Source organism: Halichoeres trimaculatus, unplaced genomic scaffold (assembly GCF_033239565.1).
Source record: "Halichoeres trimaculatus isolate MK-OKI-2021-1 unplaced genomic scaffold, fHalTri1.1 fHalTri1_scaffold_21, whole genome shotgun sequence".
NCBI classification, from domain to species: Eukaryota; Metazoa; Chordata; class Actinopteri; order Labriformes; family Labridae; genus Halichoeres; species Halichoeres trimaculatus.
In genome coordinates this window covers 7,431,493-7,450,118 of record NW_027437199.1, presented here as the reverse complement: position 1 = coordinate 7,450,118, position 18,626 = coordinate 7,431,493, and the positions used below count along the sequence as shown (strand labels likewise).

The 18,626-nt window shown below is 42.5% G+C and overlaps 1 protein-coding gene across 2 annotated transcripts in view; it reads left to right on the top strand.

The window, feature by feature from the left end:
- The first annotated feature begins 4,347 nt into the window (after positions 1–4,347).
- The window catches only part of LOC141810558 (A-type voltage-gated potassium channel KCND2-like), a 78,963-nt gene continuing 64,684 nt past the window's right edge, over positions 4,348–18,626 (top strand). The window contains exon 1 of one of the 2 annotated variants that reach the window (XM_074698233.1): positions 4,348–6,380. In XM_074698233.1, coding sequence (XP_074554334.1) covers positions 5,269–6,380 — 1,112 coding nt within the window. In that variant the 5' untranslated portion in view covers positions 4,348–5,268. The remainder of the gene's footprint in view (positions 6,381–18,626) is intronic. The other variant, XM_074698234.1, reaches the window with a different exon arrangement.

The window sequence follows — 18,626 nt, the reverse complement described above, 5'->3', positions numbered from 1 at the left end:
GAGCTGGAGAGCAACAAGTGGTTCCCTTTGAGAGACTTTGTCCTTCCATTCCTGGTCCCCAAAGGTCCAGCTCCACATACACCTGCTAGAGGTTTGTCTGTTTGTCTGTGACCAACATAACTCAAAAAGTAAGGAACAGATCTTGATGAAATTTTCAGGAAATGTCCAAAATGGGATAAGGAAGAAGTCATTAAATTTTGCAGGTGATCCGGATCTCTGTCTGGATCCAGGACTTTTTTTAAAGGATTCTTGACCATTGTGAGATAGGGCCATTTTCACCATATGTTTATAAATGGTCGGATTGCTTTGCAAAACAATACAAGACAAGGTCACCATAATTTCTGACAGATGTAAAAGTACGATCCAGATCCTGGCAATATTCTGGTTACTAAGACCTGGAATATGAAATATGCACTGGGTCATCATAACTTTCAACTTTCCCTTTCAGCAGACAGTCAGCTGAAAGGGAGTATAACATTAAAGTAGGACCAAAGTGTTGGTGATTATTACAATATGATTGGCGGAGGTCTGCACTCTCTGGGTGTTTTTCTAGTTTTGGATTGCAATTATTTCCCAGATGGTTTAGTGATACCTGTCAAAATGTCCAGTTACACCCTTACAATTTTTTTCCCACTAAAATGTGTTATACAATTTATGGAGTCAAATTTTTCGCAAAGGATGAACTTTTAGAATAAAAACAGACAGAACAAACGGATACACCAAGAGAGTTTTTGACATATTCCTGATCCTGAAACTGTCTGAATTTGACCATTTGTTATAAGACTCTTCAGGGACAGCTTGGTTCTCAGAGGACGAGTCTCAAAGATTTTGATGATGTCTGACCTTGGACAGGAAAACAACTTATCTTCTGTTTAATTCTCAAAACTGTTCCTGAACTCTAGTGTTTTAGTGTTCTAAGAAGACAAGATGAACATAATCAGTAAGTTCCTGAACTCTGTCCTGCTCCTCAGAGGATCAACCCTTTAAATTTTGTCACTGACATGCAATGTAAAATATGTGTATTTTGGATTTTAATTTTCATTATGAAAAATGTGCCCATGCCCAAGGAAAGTTTTTGATATCTTTCCCAAACCTAAGAAGACAAACCTTTTGATATTGACTGCTGGGTTACAAAATTCTTGAAGGACAGAAAATCTTGATTAGAGGATAAATCTTTAACCCTGTAAAGCCTGACTCATTGAAAAAAAGCCAGAAAATTTAAATTGTTTGGAACTTATTAACACTTTTTATTCATGTTTCCAAGTGAATGAATCTTGTGAGCCTCCCCTTTGAACCGCCCTTGCCAATCTCAAACACAATCTTTCTTTCTTCAGAGGCTGAACCTTTACAGTTTGAATGAGCGGTTTCTAAATGTTAGAAGTGCCTGGCCTTAAGATAAGGAGAATTTAGACCAATATTAAATCTGAACAGTGACATGAGAAACGACAAAATCTACCTGACAGCTTCGGGCCTCCTTTCCTTTCCTCAGAGGATGAATCCTCATGGAAATGCTGCAAGAGGCCAGAGAACCAGAGAATTAAGGTTTTAAATCTCTACCTGGAGCAAAAAACGATGAGATCCACAAGATGCATGGTCCTGAGAGTTTCTTTTCCTCAGAGAAAAAACTTTGTAGACTTAAATGACTGGAGCCACACATTACAACTAAATATGATGCTGAAATGTCTCAATCCTCTTTGTCACCTCTCACAGTTCAATCAGTTTGACCTTTGACCTGTGAGGTCACAGCCTCCCCGAGGCTCAGCCAATTAGGGAGGGAGACTGAAAGAGAAGAAAAAAGATGGGGGGAGAAAGAGATGGAGGACTGATCAGCCCGTCAGAGAAATTGACTGATTGAAAGTAGGAAGGGAAGCGGTAAGAGGCTGTAACTGATACGATGTGACTGTGCTTCTATTAGCCCGCTAACAGGTAAGCTGCTGATGAGGTAAACAGGAAGTAGAGACAGACAGCAGTAAGAGCCTGAAAATGTAAATTTAATCTGAAAAGAAGAAGAGAGTTATGTGTTTAGGTTCCAGAAAAGCCTTTAGTCAGCGTTTTATTCTCACAAACCCCCACACACACACACACACATCTACAAACACACACTTATACTCGCTGTTAGCTCTGCGGGGAGCCATCAATCACATCTATGGATTGATGGCTCAGTGCGCACAGAGGGGATCATGTGTGTAATGTAAACACACACACACACACACAAACAGAGCATTGATCTGAGTTCCTGCAGGCTCTTTTTGTTCACTGAATTAGAAGCAGAGTGAGAGCTCTTCCCTCAATACTTTATAAAAACCTCAGCAGCTGAACGGCTGTAGCTCAATGGTGGTTACTGGGATGACAACATCACTTGATTATCCGTCTGGTTCAACCTGAGGGGATGAATAAAAACTGGCTGATATATATATAAAAAAAACATTTTCCCAATTATTATGAATGTTCTAGTGATGCTAAGAAGAATCTCTGAGTGAAAGATAATCTAAGAAGCTCTGGAGCAAAGACAGCAGCAGACGGTGGCCACAAGTCGCACATTTGCAAGAAGAAAGAAATTTGAAAGTAAACATAAAAGAAGTTTTGAGATATTGTGGCCAAAAGTCAACATCGTCTGTTTTTTTTTTTTTTTTTTTAGCAGCATCTAGTGGCCACCTGTAGAACTGCAGTTGTAGTAACAGAGCTAGCTGGAGAGGAAGAGCTTTGACATTTCTGCTCAGGGGGCAGCCTCTTTGAGATCTTAGAGGCAAAAAAATTCACACTGGGTTTTACCACTCGTTAAAACAAGTCGTCACTCAATTAAAAAAATGGCCTAAGTCATTTTTTGACGAAAATGAGCTTTTAGTTTAAATCATTTCTTGCTAATGCTGGCCATCTCTGGCAAAATATCTTATAGCTTTAGCTAGAAGGATCATGCTCTTTAACCCCTTTATAGGACAATGGCCTATGTCAAGAGGGCGACTTAGGCCATTTTATTTCTTCCACAAGTCTTTTGACTTTGACTTAAATTTTGATTATTTAGGATAAAATGTGTGACTTGGGCAATTTAACAAGCATTCAAGAAGAAACAGAAACTTAAGTGCAGAATATGATTCTTGAATCAGGTTCAACTTATGAGTGATTCGGCTAACTATCATAAAGGTTAGGGGATAATATTGTGTAGTCATTTAGTCTAAATTTCACAGGTTATAGTTTAAATTTAAAGTAACAAATTTAGCTACTTCCAGCTAGCTACCCATTCCTGGCTAGACCACTTATTTCTGTAACCAAACATAAATGAGCACAAGGCAATATTAATAATGGTAGGGGATGTATGAAAATGCCCATCAGCGTATGATTGACCTGACGTGTTCAGTTTAGGTTGGATTTATTTACGTTTTGAGTTTGCTTTGTGGAATTAAAGGACAGTCAATGGTCAGGTTTCAAAAAGTTGTCAAAACTGGATGTTGGAAATGGGTTAAGTTCAATAAAAATCCAGCAAAAGAAGACCTGGAGGAGTGAGGACAGGGAATGTCTCCTGACCAGTTTGATTTACTTGACATTTGTTTAATTTAACTCAGGGTAATTTCAGTTTTGAGTTTGGGTTATTGAAGGAAAGGGCAGTTTAAGCCAGGTTTAGAGATGTCTAAATCAGACTAGAATGTTAGAAAAATTGGCCCTAGTCACTTTCTTCTTTAATTCTTTCTTTCAGACAGGTGTGGGCCTCTGGGATCAATCTACCTCTCTTCCTGCTTTTGTTCAGGCAAGCTATTGAAACCCAAGGAGAAAAGGAAAATGATTCTTTGTTTCAAAAGCGTCAGACTTAATTTTCTCTAAATCTAAAGCTGTAAAGCTCACTTGTGTTAAAACATAAACAAGTCCTTTAAAATCTGTGGATCATTTGAGGTGCTTCCTCCTGCTATCTCCCCTTCTTGAGCTGAATCGCTTTGTGTTTATGTGAGATGTTCCTCTGTATCTCCTTACATTTTTTTAGAATGGAGAAAAGTTTATCCCAACTCCCTTAAAGTTGAAAGTGTTTTTGCACTTAGTTAAAAGAACAATTTAAAAATGAGAAAGTATTTCTCCCCTTCGCCCACGAGAACTCATAGAGAAAATTAAAACAATAAATGAAATTAAAAGTTACAAAGCTGCACAATTCAAGAAGCAGCTTTATAAAAATAAAGTCCCTATTAAAACTAAAACTGCTGCAGGGGACAGTTAAACTCACATCAAAACCAGTGTTGTGTTCTACTTCCTGATGAATATTTCAAGGCTTCTGATTGGACGAGCTCTGCCACACCTGTCCCCTGGATTCAGTTAAAGCTGATCTGAGGTCAGATTTCATTGAATGAATGTGACAAATCTGATCTGAGAGCTGCTGACGGAGGGAAAACACCCAAACCAGCACCCTGACACGCGATCACCCAGCGTCTGTGGAGAGATTCAACCTGAGTGCGGCACCTTTCTGTGTCTGTGCGTAAAGAGGCGGAGAGTCAGCCGCGCGGGGGTTCCTCCACGGACACGCCCCCAACGAGAGAGGGAGAGAAGGAGAGGGAGAGTTGTGAGCTGCCGTTTCTCTCACCAGCACCTGTGTGACCGGAGCACGGACTGCAGCTTCTGCTCCTCCCTGCCACCTCCTCTCTTCTCTACGGTCCAGTTCGGCTCAGTTCGCTTGGCTCGCTTTGGATCTCCCCTTTGCCCACCCCTCCTTCTGGAACCACTCTGTCGCGGCGGGTGGCTCTCTGAGGGAATATCAAGAAAACCGGAAGACTCTGACAAGGAAACCCGGAGAGGAGCATGCCTGAAGCGGGTCTGAGTCCGCTTCAGGTTCTGGTCTGGAGCGTAGGATTCTCCTGATGCATGCTGGACTTGTTGCTGAAGACGGAAACGCGCGTATTTGGAGGGAAAACAAAACACAGTGAGGAGGAGAGGACTCACTAAAGATCTGGATTTTTAAGTATTTTCACAGAAAACTAAAGCGTGTGGAGTTTGTTTAGCTTCTTCCTCTTGATTGAAAGACTTTGAAGCAACAAAAACGACTTTTTTGAGGAGACGCACAGAACAGATGTGGATTTGTTTGTATCGACTTTGATTCTTGAGCTTTTTCTTTCTCACTCGCGCGTCCGTTTCGTGCGTAAAAACCTCTCCTGGAGAAACTCTGTTGATCATTCATCTGTTGCCGCATCTCCCTTCCTCTCCTGATGTTCGCTCGCTGCTCCTCCGCTCCGTAAACCTCTCTCTCACGAGCCCCACAGAGCTCCAGGACCAGGACCGGGCTCCAGGAGCAACATGGCAGCAGGAGTGGCGGCGTGGCTGCCGTTCGCCCGCGCGGCAGCCATCGGCTGGATGCCGGTGGCTGGTGCGCCTATGCCGGTGCCCCCGAAGGAGAAGCATCGCGGGACGGACGCGCTCATCATGCTGAACGTAAGCGGCACAAAGTTTCAGACCTGGCGGGACACGCTGGAGAGATACCCGGACACTCTGCTGGGCAGCACAGAGCGGGACTTCTTCTTCCACGAGGAGACCAACGAGTACTTTTTCGACCGGGACCCGGACATCTTTCGCCACATCCTCAACTTCTACCGCACGGGGAAGCTGCACTACCCGCGGCAGGAGTGCATCTCCGCGTACGATGAGGAGCTTGCCTTTTTCGGCATCATCCCGGAGATCATCGGGGACTGCTGCTATGAAGACTACAAAGACCGGCGGAGGGAGAACCAGGAGCGGATCCAGGACGATGAGGAGATGGATCCAGCCAATGATCTGGTGGCAGGAGACCTGAACTTCAGGGAGACCATGTGGCGCGCCTTTGAAAACCCGCACACCTCCACCATGGCTCTGGTCTTCTACTACGTCACGGGCTTCTTCATCGCGGTGTCTGTGATGGCTAACGTGGTGGAGACGGTGCCGTGCGGCGCCGCGCCTGGCCGCGTCAAGGAGACGCCCTGTGGGGAGCGGTACGCGCTGGCTTTCTTCTGCCTGGACACCGCGTGCGTCATGATCTTCACAGTGGAGTACCTGCTGCGTCTGCTCGCTGCGCCGAGCCGCTGGAAGTTCGTGAAAAGCGTCATGAGCGTCATCGACGTGGTGGCCATAATGCCGTACTACATCGGCCTCGTCATGACGGACAACGAGGACGTCAGCGGCGCATTCGTCACACTTCGCGTTTTCAGGGTCTTTAGGATCTTTAAGTTCTCGCGACACTCTGCGGGACTTCGCATCCTGGGCTACACGCTGAAGAGCTGCGCGTCAGAGCTCGGCTTCCTGCTTTTCTCCCTTACAATGGCCATCATCATCTTCGCAACTGTCATGTTCTACGCTGAGAAGGGATCCTCGGCTAGCAAGTTCACCAGCATCCCTGCGGCCTTCTGGTACACCATCGTCACCATGACAACGCTTGGGTAAGTGATGCTGAGGGTGAGGTTAGGCGTGGTTTTGGGTGTGTCAGCTGAAGAGTTTAGGTCTGCTGGTTTGACAGTGATGAAGATAAAAGTCTGACTTGTCATTTTGGTTTATTTGTTTGTCAGACGAAGACCTTTATATTATAGATCTGCAACACTCAGTAAAATGTTTCTGGATGTGATTAAAGTGTTTGACTTCCTCCCTTTCGGGAATCACAACACAGCTGAAGCAGAAGAGTTGGCTTAGATAAAGTCAGCAGATGTTCTACTTTAATTTTTTCTCTTGGGTCGGATTTGGTTTGGGAACTTGAGTTAAAGATGATGTATATGCCTACTTTTATTTTACAGGCCTTCAGAGCTAGGATGCTGGTTTGGTGTTTTTTAAAGGAGGAAGTCTTGGAGCAGCAATGTGCTTGAAAGCTTTGAGGCTTATTTCTTCTTGATGCTTGACGCTTGGTCTGATCAGCGGTTGCTGAAGCAGAATTAAAACTTTAGATTTTCATGGCTTATTATCATCCTGACTTAAGGTTAAAACTCAAATCATCTAAGTTTTCTTAGTAGATTTCTCGAAGCACTCGCTTTTTTGCATCTGTGTTGTTGCAGTTTTCCTGCTGTGCCTCTGTCCGTGGTGCTGAAACGAGTCAAACCTCTTCCTGTTGCTGCTGAAGTTAGAGAACATGGAATCAGATTTCAGCTTTCATTCAAGTTAGAGATTGATTTTATATCCACCTGGAGATAAAAGTTGTCTAAATTGGGGTCCCACATGAGTATCTGTGCTCAGTCAGTGTTGTCCTCTGACCCTTGACCTCACCATGCTGCGAAGTTTCCCCTCACCGACAGCTCCTCCTGCTCTAGTTCGGTGTGATTCCACGAAATAAACCTCTGAACTTCTTACCTTCAAAATCTATAAACTGCTGCAGTGGGATGTTTAAACTTGGTTTGTTGTCTCTCATGTTGGTCCTGTTAAAGTTTGGCAGTAACTTTTAAAAGTCAGTTTAAAGCTTTAAAATGTTTGATCTGAAAGTTTTGTGTCTGAGAAAGAGGAACGACTTCAAAGAGAAACAGCTTTTTCCAAAATTAACTTCCTTTCATTGAAATGAACTGAGTCACAGTCATCAATAAACTGTGTCTGTCTGTGTGTGTGTGTGTGTGTGTGTGTGTGTGTGTGTGTGTGTGTGTGTGTGTGTGTGTGTGAGTAACCGCTCAGTAACCTCAGTCTTGAAGTAAATCTCTTCAGTTGTATTTTAATTCAGTTTGAGGCTCAGTCTGTCAGAGGGAAATAAAATCACAGACTCCCTCTCTTCCCCCTCCTCCTTCTCCACCTTCTTCTCCTCCTCTTTCCTCTCCTTCTTCCTTTTTCTTCACTACTTCCTGTCAGCCTCTGATGGCAGTCACAGCTCAAACATGAACTTTTTTCTCCCATATTTCCATCAGGTTCGTGTCAGATCCAGCCTTTTGCCTCTGTCCATGGTGCTGAAACTCAAACTATCCCTACTTTTCATTGACTGAAACCTGTTTGACTAATTTTTGCGTCTTTGGCGAAATTAAGGAGAACATTTTCAAACTGGTGAAACGTAAAACAGAACAGAGCAGAATAGCTGTGCCACTGATTGGACAATGAAACAATCTCAACAACTTCTAAGCCGCCAAGTTAGAAAAAAAAATCACTCAACGTTCAGTGTGTGCCAATTATGAAATCAGCATTTTAGACCCAAGACGTTTTTTGAACCAGGCTGTAAATAAGCTTTTTAATGCCGTAAAAGTGTGTACAGAACTTCCAGTCTTTTTGCAGCCAGCCTCAAGCAGATCCTCGATGAACACCAACTTCCAGCACTTCTGCATAGGCTTTATTTTTACTAACCGGATGTTGCCCCTTGCTCATAAAGCATCTCTGCTGATTCATGCTTGACGTGTCCATGGGGTCCACACGGCTTTGTGAGGACAAATGACGTTGTTTTTGCACCTACGCCGCCTTTTTCACGAAGAAAATTTCTGTGCTGCCCACACTCAAAAATGTCTTGTCTGCTGGATGAAAACGCTCCGACAAGATAGCAGAGGAACAGGATCTTCTAGTGGTTGAAGTGCAGAAATACATGCATATGTTTGACTCTTCCCACAGAGATCACTGTGATAAGAAATAACCTCTGCAAAGAAGAGGAATCGGATAAAAGGTCCTGGAAAAATCTCCAGGACAGATATATTATGTTGTAAACAAAGGCAAACTTCTTTAACTCTCGTTTAGTACTCTGATGGACATATGTTTGTTAGACACCGCCCCCTGCAGTTTGGAAATGGACACCAATGGACGCTGAGTGGGGTGTTGAAAAGCATAAAAGCCTCACACATTCTCTTGTGCAGATCACGTGTCTTATTTCCTTGATAACGCAGCCTTCAGGAGTGTAGACTGTAAAAAAAAAATGGACGTCTGCTTGCTTGGCTCAAAGTGAGGTCACCACAAAAACTGCTCCCCCTGGTGGCTGGCTGCAGGATAGGTTAAAAAATCCGTCTTTCCAGCCATTCCCAATGGGCTGTGGTCAAACTTTAAAAAACGAATACACCTCATAGAAATGTTTCTCACGTCCGATTGTTGTGGTGATTTAAAGATATCATTTGGCTGCCTTGTATTCAAGTCCTTTTTTTCTAAATAATTTGTTTTCATTAGTTATACGAGCTTATAAAGGAGGCTTTACGTAACATTTAAAGATGGTTGACAGCTGCTGTTCTCGTGTATTTTTTTTCAGGGATTGTAAAATATGTCAGGAGGTAGAGTCAAGAAGAGATTAGAATCATGAAAGACAAAAAAGTATTATTATTTTTTTCACCTGGCTCCACTCAGATTCTCCCAGAATCACTCACAGTTTCTACTGCGCAGACTCTGGCTGCAATTGCTGCCAATGGCTGCGCCTGTGACGGGAGTATTTTGGCTCTATATACAGTCTATGTTCAGAAGGACTGGACTTGGGTGAAAACAGACTAAAATAGTTCCTGTTTATGAGTCCAAACACAGACAAATTCATCGTCAACACTCTGTGACTTTTAGTAGCCTTATACGATATGTGTTACTTTTGGAGAGCATGGCAGAAAACATGACAAACACACATGTAAGATGAAATCAGTAACAGTATAATCGGTGCCACTTGGTCCAGAGGGGGTGCCAACATCCCCATAAACACAGATTTCCTCACTGAAGCTTTAAACTCTTTCAGTCGGTTTCTGTCCATGGTGCTGAAACTGAGCTCGCTAACATTCTCCAAACTGTAGAGACTCAAAACCTAATTTCTTTTGCTTGTATGAGACTGTTCAGTTTTTGCTGTCTCATCATGTTCACTAAACAGAGGACTTTGGTTATTTTTAGCTGAGGTAATAGATTTTTTCCCCCAAAATATAAACTGATTTCCTAAACCATGTTACTGTTCTCTGTTTTGGCTCCAGCTTCGTCCTGTTTGGCTTCATCGTACTACAACATCCCACTCACTGTGCCCTCTCCTTTAAAAAGCCACTGAGAGGTCAAAGGTCATCACATGCTTCTTTCAAAACTGTCTTCAGGCATTTTAACTCCTCCTGTCAGGAAGGAGGAGGTGACTGAATCAAACACACATCTGAGATCAGCGCTGCAGATGTTCATGATTGAAGTCTACTGTATGTTTATTATGCAATCATGTTGTTTCACAGTGTGTGTGTGTGTGTGTGTGTGTGTGTGTGTGTGTGTGAGTGAGTGTTTGAGTGTGTGTGTGTGACTCTTTAAGCCATCAACTAGTAAAAACGCAGCTGCAGTCTGATGTTGTCTTTGTGTTCCTGCAGCTCAACGTGTTCACCCACAATACGAGTCTTTGTTACGCTGTGTAAACACACACACACACACACACCTGCTGCTCTGATCACAGGCTGAACAACCACAAAGAGGAGAAAACCTGAAGTCAGATTGTAAAGATCTTTTTGATGTCAGTTTGAATCAATCCGCGGATGATGATGAGGATGAGGATGAAATTCTTGTATGACAAAGAAAACTTCACATTTCCAGCAGCTTTCAGACGTGTTTCTGTTGTCTGTGTGCAGACTGAAGTAAGGAGGAGGAGGAGGAGGAGGAGGAGGAGGAGGAGGAACCTGTAAAATGTCACTGCACAGACATGAATAGTCTCTCCTCCTGTGTGGGCGGAGCTTAATGCGCTCCGTCTCGATTTTCTGTCAGCTGTTTGTCTTTTCTTTGTAGAATACTCCTCCTACTCATCCTCCTCCTCCATTTTCTTCTTCCTACCTCTTTCTCATGTTCTTCCCTCTCTAATTGACTCATTAAGTGTTTTATTCTGAGCGAGCAGTGATGCTGAAACTCTCTCTTGACACTCAGAGCTGATGTAAGGTCTGTTTGTTTATCCATCATGTCGTGGTTTTTACTCGAAGACTTTTGAAAACATCTGATGGGATTAACGCTACATTTATACAAGCGTGTGAACAGATGAAGAAATAAACTGTGAAAAAAAGCAAAATTATCTCTTTTGGCTCCATCCTCTGCAAACTTCCTCATCACCCCCTGCTGCCTTATACTGGTACTGCACTCATACTCCCAGCCCCACCTCCTCACAGCATCCACCTGTAGATTTTACCCCATCACTCCTCAGATTTGAAGACGTGAGTTGTGTGACTGAACGTGACTTTCTGGTTTCACGCCCGCTGTCAGGTTAAGAGCAGAGCTCTGTGACACATGACGGGCTGTGCGCTGGTTACAAACACACACCTGTATGTATCCGTGTGTGTGTCTCATGTTGCAGCTCAGTGACTCATCAGCAGACCTGAACAAACATACACATGTTTTATTCAGTCACATCATGACCTCCTGCTGCTGCTGCACGCACACTAACCCCTGTATCTGGTTTACCTGTTCTGGGCAAACGGGCTGTTATCTGCTTAACGTGATATGTTGCTATTTTGGTCCTCGGACAGCAGGCTGAGGTCGGTTTCGCTGATCGTATATATATGTAATGTTAAGCAACTCATGCATGGTCAGAGACTGATGCGTGATTTAAACCTGACAAGCAGCCCTCTGCCACATGTCATCCCCACCTCCCTCTTTTTCCTCCTTCGTCCTGCTGCTTTGAAGTTGGTGCTTTAACAATGGGCCACCTCCTCAACAGTATCAATATCATTTTGAGTGAGGCTTTAGCCAAACTTTAGAGTGATTGTTGGGAAACTTATGGCTAATGTAGACAATGTGTAAAATTATGTAACATTATGCGATGTTACACAACAAGACATAACACAACACATGGCAAAGCATCATAACGTAATACTGCATACCACATCTTAACTTGTCTCAGTGTATCACAACGTAACACATCCACACATAAAGCATCTCAGCTTAACTTCTTGATAAGTAATGTACCTCAATGCAACATATCACATCAAAACGTTACGTTAGACATCACATCTCTCACTAATTTTAAAAAGCTACTTAAAACCTACTTGCTCAAGCAGGCGTTCCTTTGACCAACTTGATAAAAATCTTTGTTTTATGGAAAAACATAATGTAACACATTACAGGGTAACACAACAGAACACAACAAAGCACAACACAACCCAGCGTAACATAACAGTTTAATGCAACACTATGTAGCACAATACAAAGTAGCGTAACAGAACGTGGCGTAACAGAACGTGGCGTAACAGAACGTGGCATAACAGAACATAGCGTAACAGAACGTAGTTTAACAGAACGTAGCGTAACACAACATAGTGTAACATTACGTAGCGTAACACAACGTAGCGTAACACAACGTAGCGTAACACAACGTAGCGTAACACAACGTAGCGTAACACAACTTAGAGTAACACAACGTAGCGTAACACAACGTAGTGTAACACAATGTAGAGTAACAGAACGTGGCGTAACAGAACGTGGCGTAACAGAACTTGGCGTAACAGAACGTGGCGTAACAGAACGTAGCGTAACAGAACCTAGCGTAACACAACGTAGCGTAACAGAACGTAGCGTAACAAAACGTAGCGTAACACAAAGTAGCATAACACAAAGTAGCGTAACACAACGTAGCGTAACACAATGTAGCGTAACACAATGTAGCGTAACACAACGAAGCATAGCACAACTTAGCGCAACACAACTAAGGGAAACACAACATTGCACAACACAATGTAGCACAACACAACTTAGCAAAACACAACTTAGCCCAACACAATTTAGCGCAACACAACATAACCGAACACACTGTAGCACCATACACTGTAGCACCACACAACGTAGCGCAACACAGTGTAGCGCAACACGTCATAGCGCATCACAATGTAGTGCAACACAATTTAGCGCAACACAATTTAGCGCAACACAATGTAGCGCAACACAATGTAGCGCAACACAATGTAGCGCAACACAATGTAGCGCAACACAATGTAGCACAACACAACACAATGCAACAAAACGCAACACAAAGTAGCACAACACAACATAACGTAACACACATACCACAAAGCAACATAACGCAACACAACATAATGCAGTTCACACAGTGTAACACAATGTTACACAATGCAACACAATGTTACACAATGCAACACAATGTTACACAATGCAACACAACACAACGTCACATAAAAGCATTGTATAACTCAATGTTACGTTACTTAACGCAATGTAACAGAATGTAATGTCATGCAATGCAACATGTTGAAGCTTAACACAATGAAACACAGCAAAGCCCAATGTAATGCAACTCAATGTAACCCAACTCATGTGTCTCAACTTAAAGTAACACAACATAAAGTAACACACTGTGTAACATGAAACAGCTCCCTGCCTCTTTAGGGGCCTATGAGGAAAGCCAAAGCCTGAAGTATGGAGAGCTCACCTCCCTTTTCTCATGTGTATACAGGAAAAGCAGCAGCAGACATCACTGCTGGTATCAGAGAAAATACATATGACACTGGTAAAATCAGATTCAGGGTAAAAGAAGAATGAATGAGTCCAGATCATCAAATAATCATTGCCAACCAGCGGGCAGCAGCACCTCCTCATGTAGGTGCAAGAAGCTTCACTTTAGTTTCCACCCCCAGTCATCTGGAAGGATAAAGGAGTGAGTCGTCAGCGTGTTGTTGCTCACAGGAAGCAGCAGGTGACAGAGCCTGATCAGTCGACCTGCTGGTATCCACCTTCATGTCGAAACATTTCCCCTCTGCACAGCTGTTTTCAGGGGTTACAGTTTCCTCTCCTCCTGTATTTCCCTCTTCTTCTCTGTGTGGGATGATCCGCCGTTAATGCCGCTAATTAAATTAATGCATTAGCTGCTCTGAACACACACACTCACACTGTCTGTGTGTGTAAGTGATTATTTTTAATGGGCTCTGTAATGAAGCCACCTCAGAGGAGCAGCCGAGCGGAGAAGATGGTTTGTGTCGTCAGATCGTCCCTGAACGCTGCTCCTGTTTAATTTGGAAATGACCGTTTTAATGACACTTAGAGCGACTCCGAGCCGAGTGATCCCGGACGCCCGACGATTAGACGTGGCTGACGAACGGTCTCATTAGGGGGAGTGGGAGGATTTGCATATTGGGAGAGTGATGAGGCTTTTCCAAAAACTCACAGACTGACAGGAGGACAGATGGTGCTGACCTGAAAACCAGTGGCAGGGCCCACTTGGCCCAGCTGAGAGGCTTGAGGTCACGCTGAGGATCCACATGCACATAAAAGCATATCCTGCCTCTTCCTGTCTGATCCCATTAAACAGGAGACTGGAAAAGTTCAAACATCTCTTATTGAGGAGTTTCAGTGTTTCGAGGAACATTAATTGTTAATGTGACAGCTGACTTTAGAAAGTCTTTTTTTACTCATGTGGAGCATTTTCCTCTGACACAGCTTTTGTCCTTTTGGTTTTCATCGGCCTGTTTGTGGGTTTTTGGGTTGTGTCCTGTTTTATTACCTCTGCCAAGGAGGTTAAGTTTTTGGGAGAGTTTGTCACATAACTCAAAAAGTAAGGAACAAATCTTGATGAAATTCTCTGGAAATGTTCAAAATGAGATAAGGAAGAAGTGTTTAAATTTTGGAGGTGATTCAGATCAGGAAAGGATTCTTTATCATAGTGAGATAGGGCCATTTTCACTATATGTGTATATAACTCCACCATAAATGGTCGATTGCTTTGCAAAACATTACAAGACAAGGTCACCATAATTTCTAACAGATGTTAAAGTATGATCCAGATCCTGGCAATAATCTGGATACTAAGATCTAGAATATGAAATATGTACTGGGTCATCATAATTTTCAACACTGTCAGGAAACAAATTATGGTACAAACCTGCAACTAACACCAAATTGTAGCAGACAGTCTGCTGAAAGGAAAGTATAACATTAAAGTAGGACTACTCAACCACACTTTCTCAACTGCACTGTTTACGAGAATACATAACCTCTTCTTTTTAAAACAATGTCTAAATGTAAGAAACCAAAGATTTCCGCAGCTGAAAAGTTTGGGTTTCACTTGTTTTCAACAAGTGAAAAGCTCGGGGCTGCAGGCAGGTTAGTTTAGCACCTGGACTCTTCTACTACTGAGCCATTCTGTTGGAGTTTATGCAGAATGTGGTTTGGCATTGTCTTGTTGAAATATGCATGGTCCTACACTGGAAAAACTTAAATCTTATCAAGTGATTTTGTCTTATTTTCAGGAGAAAATGTATTTTTAGATTCAACATGAGCCACATTCACCTGATCAGTCCAGAAAAATGTCTTGTTTCAAGTTATTTAAAGACAAAAGTTAGGTCTGAATTGTTTGTAACCAGTAAAAAAATCTGCCAATGGAACAAGAGAAAAGTTGCTTGTATTAAGACATTATTCTAATTTTAAGCAAATTTTACAGCAAATTTTTCTTATTCTATTGGTAATTTTTTTTACTTGTTTCAATCAATTCAGACCTCATTTTTTTCTTTAAATAACTTAAAAAAATATATTTTTCTGGACTGACCAGTTGTACGTGGCTCCTTTCAAGTATAATAAGACAGTTTTTACTTAAAAAAAAGACAAAAACACTTGATAAGATTTCAGTTTTTTGCAGTGTACCTCAAAAATACATCATTGGACAGCAGTATTTGTTGCTTCACAGGCCACAAAAAATCTCCTCCACACCATCACACCAGCAGCAGCGGCAGGAGGCTGAAGCGTTGATACAAAGCAAGATGGATCCATGCTTTCATGTTGTTTTCTCCAACCTCTGGGACGACAGACTATGGTCCAATTTTGGTGAGCCAGTGTGGATTGTCGCCATAGTTTCCTGTTCTTAGCTGACAAAAGGGTCTTTGTTGGGCCTTTGCAGACCTCGGTTGTGACCTGACAAGTTGTCTTTCTATCATCTCCAGCCTGTCCATTCTCCTCTGACCTCTGACATCAACAAATCACTTTCTTGTCCCAGAAAACTGCTGTTCTCTGGATGTTTTCTCTTTTCTAACTCATTCTCTAATCGCAGTAGATCACCACTTTCTAAAACACACAGACCAACAACCATGCCATGTTTAAAGTCCCTTGAATCACATTTCTTCTCCATTCTGATGCTCAGTTTGAGCTTCAGCAGCTCGTCTTCACCTCGTCTACATGTCTTGATACACTGAGCTGCTGCCACGTGATTGGCTGATTAGAAATTTGGGTTAACGAGCAGTTGCACAGGTGAGTGCAAACAGTATCAACAAATCAGACACTGGATGAATACTCTACAAAGAACTAAAACAAGATTTTCCTGACGTAAATTGATGTTTATTACACGGTTATTTTTATTTTTATGAAGCTGCTGCTTCAGACTCTCTGTGTTTTTTTGAAGCCATTTTTATACGATTAGAAAACCTCTGCTGTCAGATCCATTCTTCCTCTCTTTACCTTTATCACTCGTTCTCTGGAGACTTAACAACCCCCCGCCACACACATGAACACACACACACACTCACACACACATGCTTGCACACAACTACCCCCCCAGCTCCCCTTCATCGCCTCTTCTTTGTGACGAGTCAGCCAAAACCGACGGAAACAGTTTATCTGAGTCCTCTGTTAGAAGAGGAATAAAATAATCTGTGTGTGTATGTGTGTGTGTGTGTGTGTGTGTGTGTGTGTGAGTGTGAGTGAGAAGGGGGCTCATTGATCAGAGCTGGCTGTGCATATCAATGACAGTGCTAAACACACAGCTGCTGCTCATTTACACACACACACACACACACACACACACACACACACACACACACACACACACACACACACACACACACACACACACACACACACACAGAGCTCTTTTATTCAAAGCAGCAGATAAAAAAAGAGGAAAACACCCCAGAGGCTGTGAGCTCTTCATATCTCCCTCGGCATGCTGGGAGCTCGGATCAGCTGATGTCAGCAGAAGCGTTTCTTTAGAACTGGTCTGAGGTTTAATGTGGATCTGATTGGAGCCAGTCTGATGTGGATCTGGTTTTGACTCTGGTCTCAGAGACTCTGCAGATCAGCTCGGTCATGTTGAGACAGCGTATAAATTAACATGTTTATGATTCGTTTTTGAGTCTCAAATTCCCTCGACATCACGTTGAATACCTCCAGATAAAACAAGACGTCTGCCTGAATCCCTCCACTTTTTCAAGGTCATTTCCTAAAGTTCCCAAACGTCACAAATGTACGCCAAGAACGAGACATTTCTTGAAACATTAAATGTATTTTAGTCTCTATAAAGTAAACTTCTCAGTTGTGCTGATGGGGTGAATATCTCAGGAAACACTCCCTGTGAAATCAGTCAGGACGTTTCTTTTCTTTTATTATAAAAATATATAAAACATTAAAGAGTTTCTGTGTGACAGAGATAAACACAAAGCTTCTTTGTGTCTTTGACTGCTAAACAGACTTTGTTTCATTCTTCTGGAAATCCTCAAAGAATGAGGATGAGGGCTTCAGACTGGATTGGATCAGAGAGTTCCTCAGATTGACTGAGTCTTAAACAGAACCACCTGTTAAGGTCTCGTCTGATCCACGTTGATTCACTCTTGTCTTGCATTAACAGATCTGAGGTCAGAGTCGGTGTTTCCTCATAGATCTAAGACTCAGATGTCAGTTTCTGCTCCTCAACACGTGCTGGAGTTTGAGTTTCGCCGTCGGATGTTCTTCAGAAACTGGTATGACTCAGCATCTTTCAGCCAGCCGTCACATGTCCACACCGCTTTCGAAGGATAAGGGCCCATGGGGGCCTCACTGCTACCATCCATGCCTGTCTCAGACCTGGACCATGATCAGGCTCCAATTTCCTCCTCTCCATGTGTTCTCTGTGTGACCTGATCCCTAATCATGTGGATCATGTCGCTCCACGGGGCACATGTCTGCACCTGTGACCTGTGGCCCCGCCCCTTTAACCTGAGTCCCACCTGGACGAGTTTAGGAGCAACATGCAGCTGCAACGTGACGACACAGCTCAACCTGTGAAATGATGAGTCTGAAACACAATAAGCAGCTGATTATGAAACACCTGTGGCTCAGAATCTGAAGAGCAGATAGCGTTAAACTCGGCATTATTTATGAAGTGGCTCTTCTACAAAGAGCACTCGGAGCTCTCAGAGCGGAGTGATTCACTGAGGAGAAAGAGAAATGTACAGAGAAGATTAGATAACAGAGGAAAGAAAAGAAAGGTCATAGAAAGGTATCTGTAGAGCTACAAAATGTCTTCAGTAAAAACTGCCGAAGATTAGAAATCATCAGAATATACGCACAGTTAATAACCAGGGATGAGTCTGAATCTGAATTTGAGGAATCACTTCAAACTTAACAAATACTGATGATATTTTCTACTTTCAAATATGTTGGTTTATCCAAAAATATGAAAATGGAAAGTACATTTTTATGCTGTGGATTTTATGGATGTGCCGCTTGTTTCCTCCTTTGAGTTTATTCACTAAGGCCACATTTCAATCAGACATCTGTATTGTTCATCAATATAAAGCTAAACACTCATGTTTATGTGTTGATTTTGAGTCAGAAGTTTCATATTGTCCGCCAGGTACCATTGGCCACACACAGCTGTCTATCAGTGTCTGCTGAAAGTCATGTGACTGAGGGTGGATTTTTTTTCAAACCCTGCAAGCTCTATTTCCTTCTGCTTAACTCTCTGATACATAAGATATAAAAGAAAGTGTTGAGGTTTTTTTTTTTTTTTGAGCGTTTTAATAATTCTAAGGGCATGAAAAAAATAATATTTGATAATTTTTTGTTTATCTATTTGACAATGA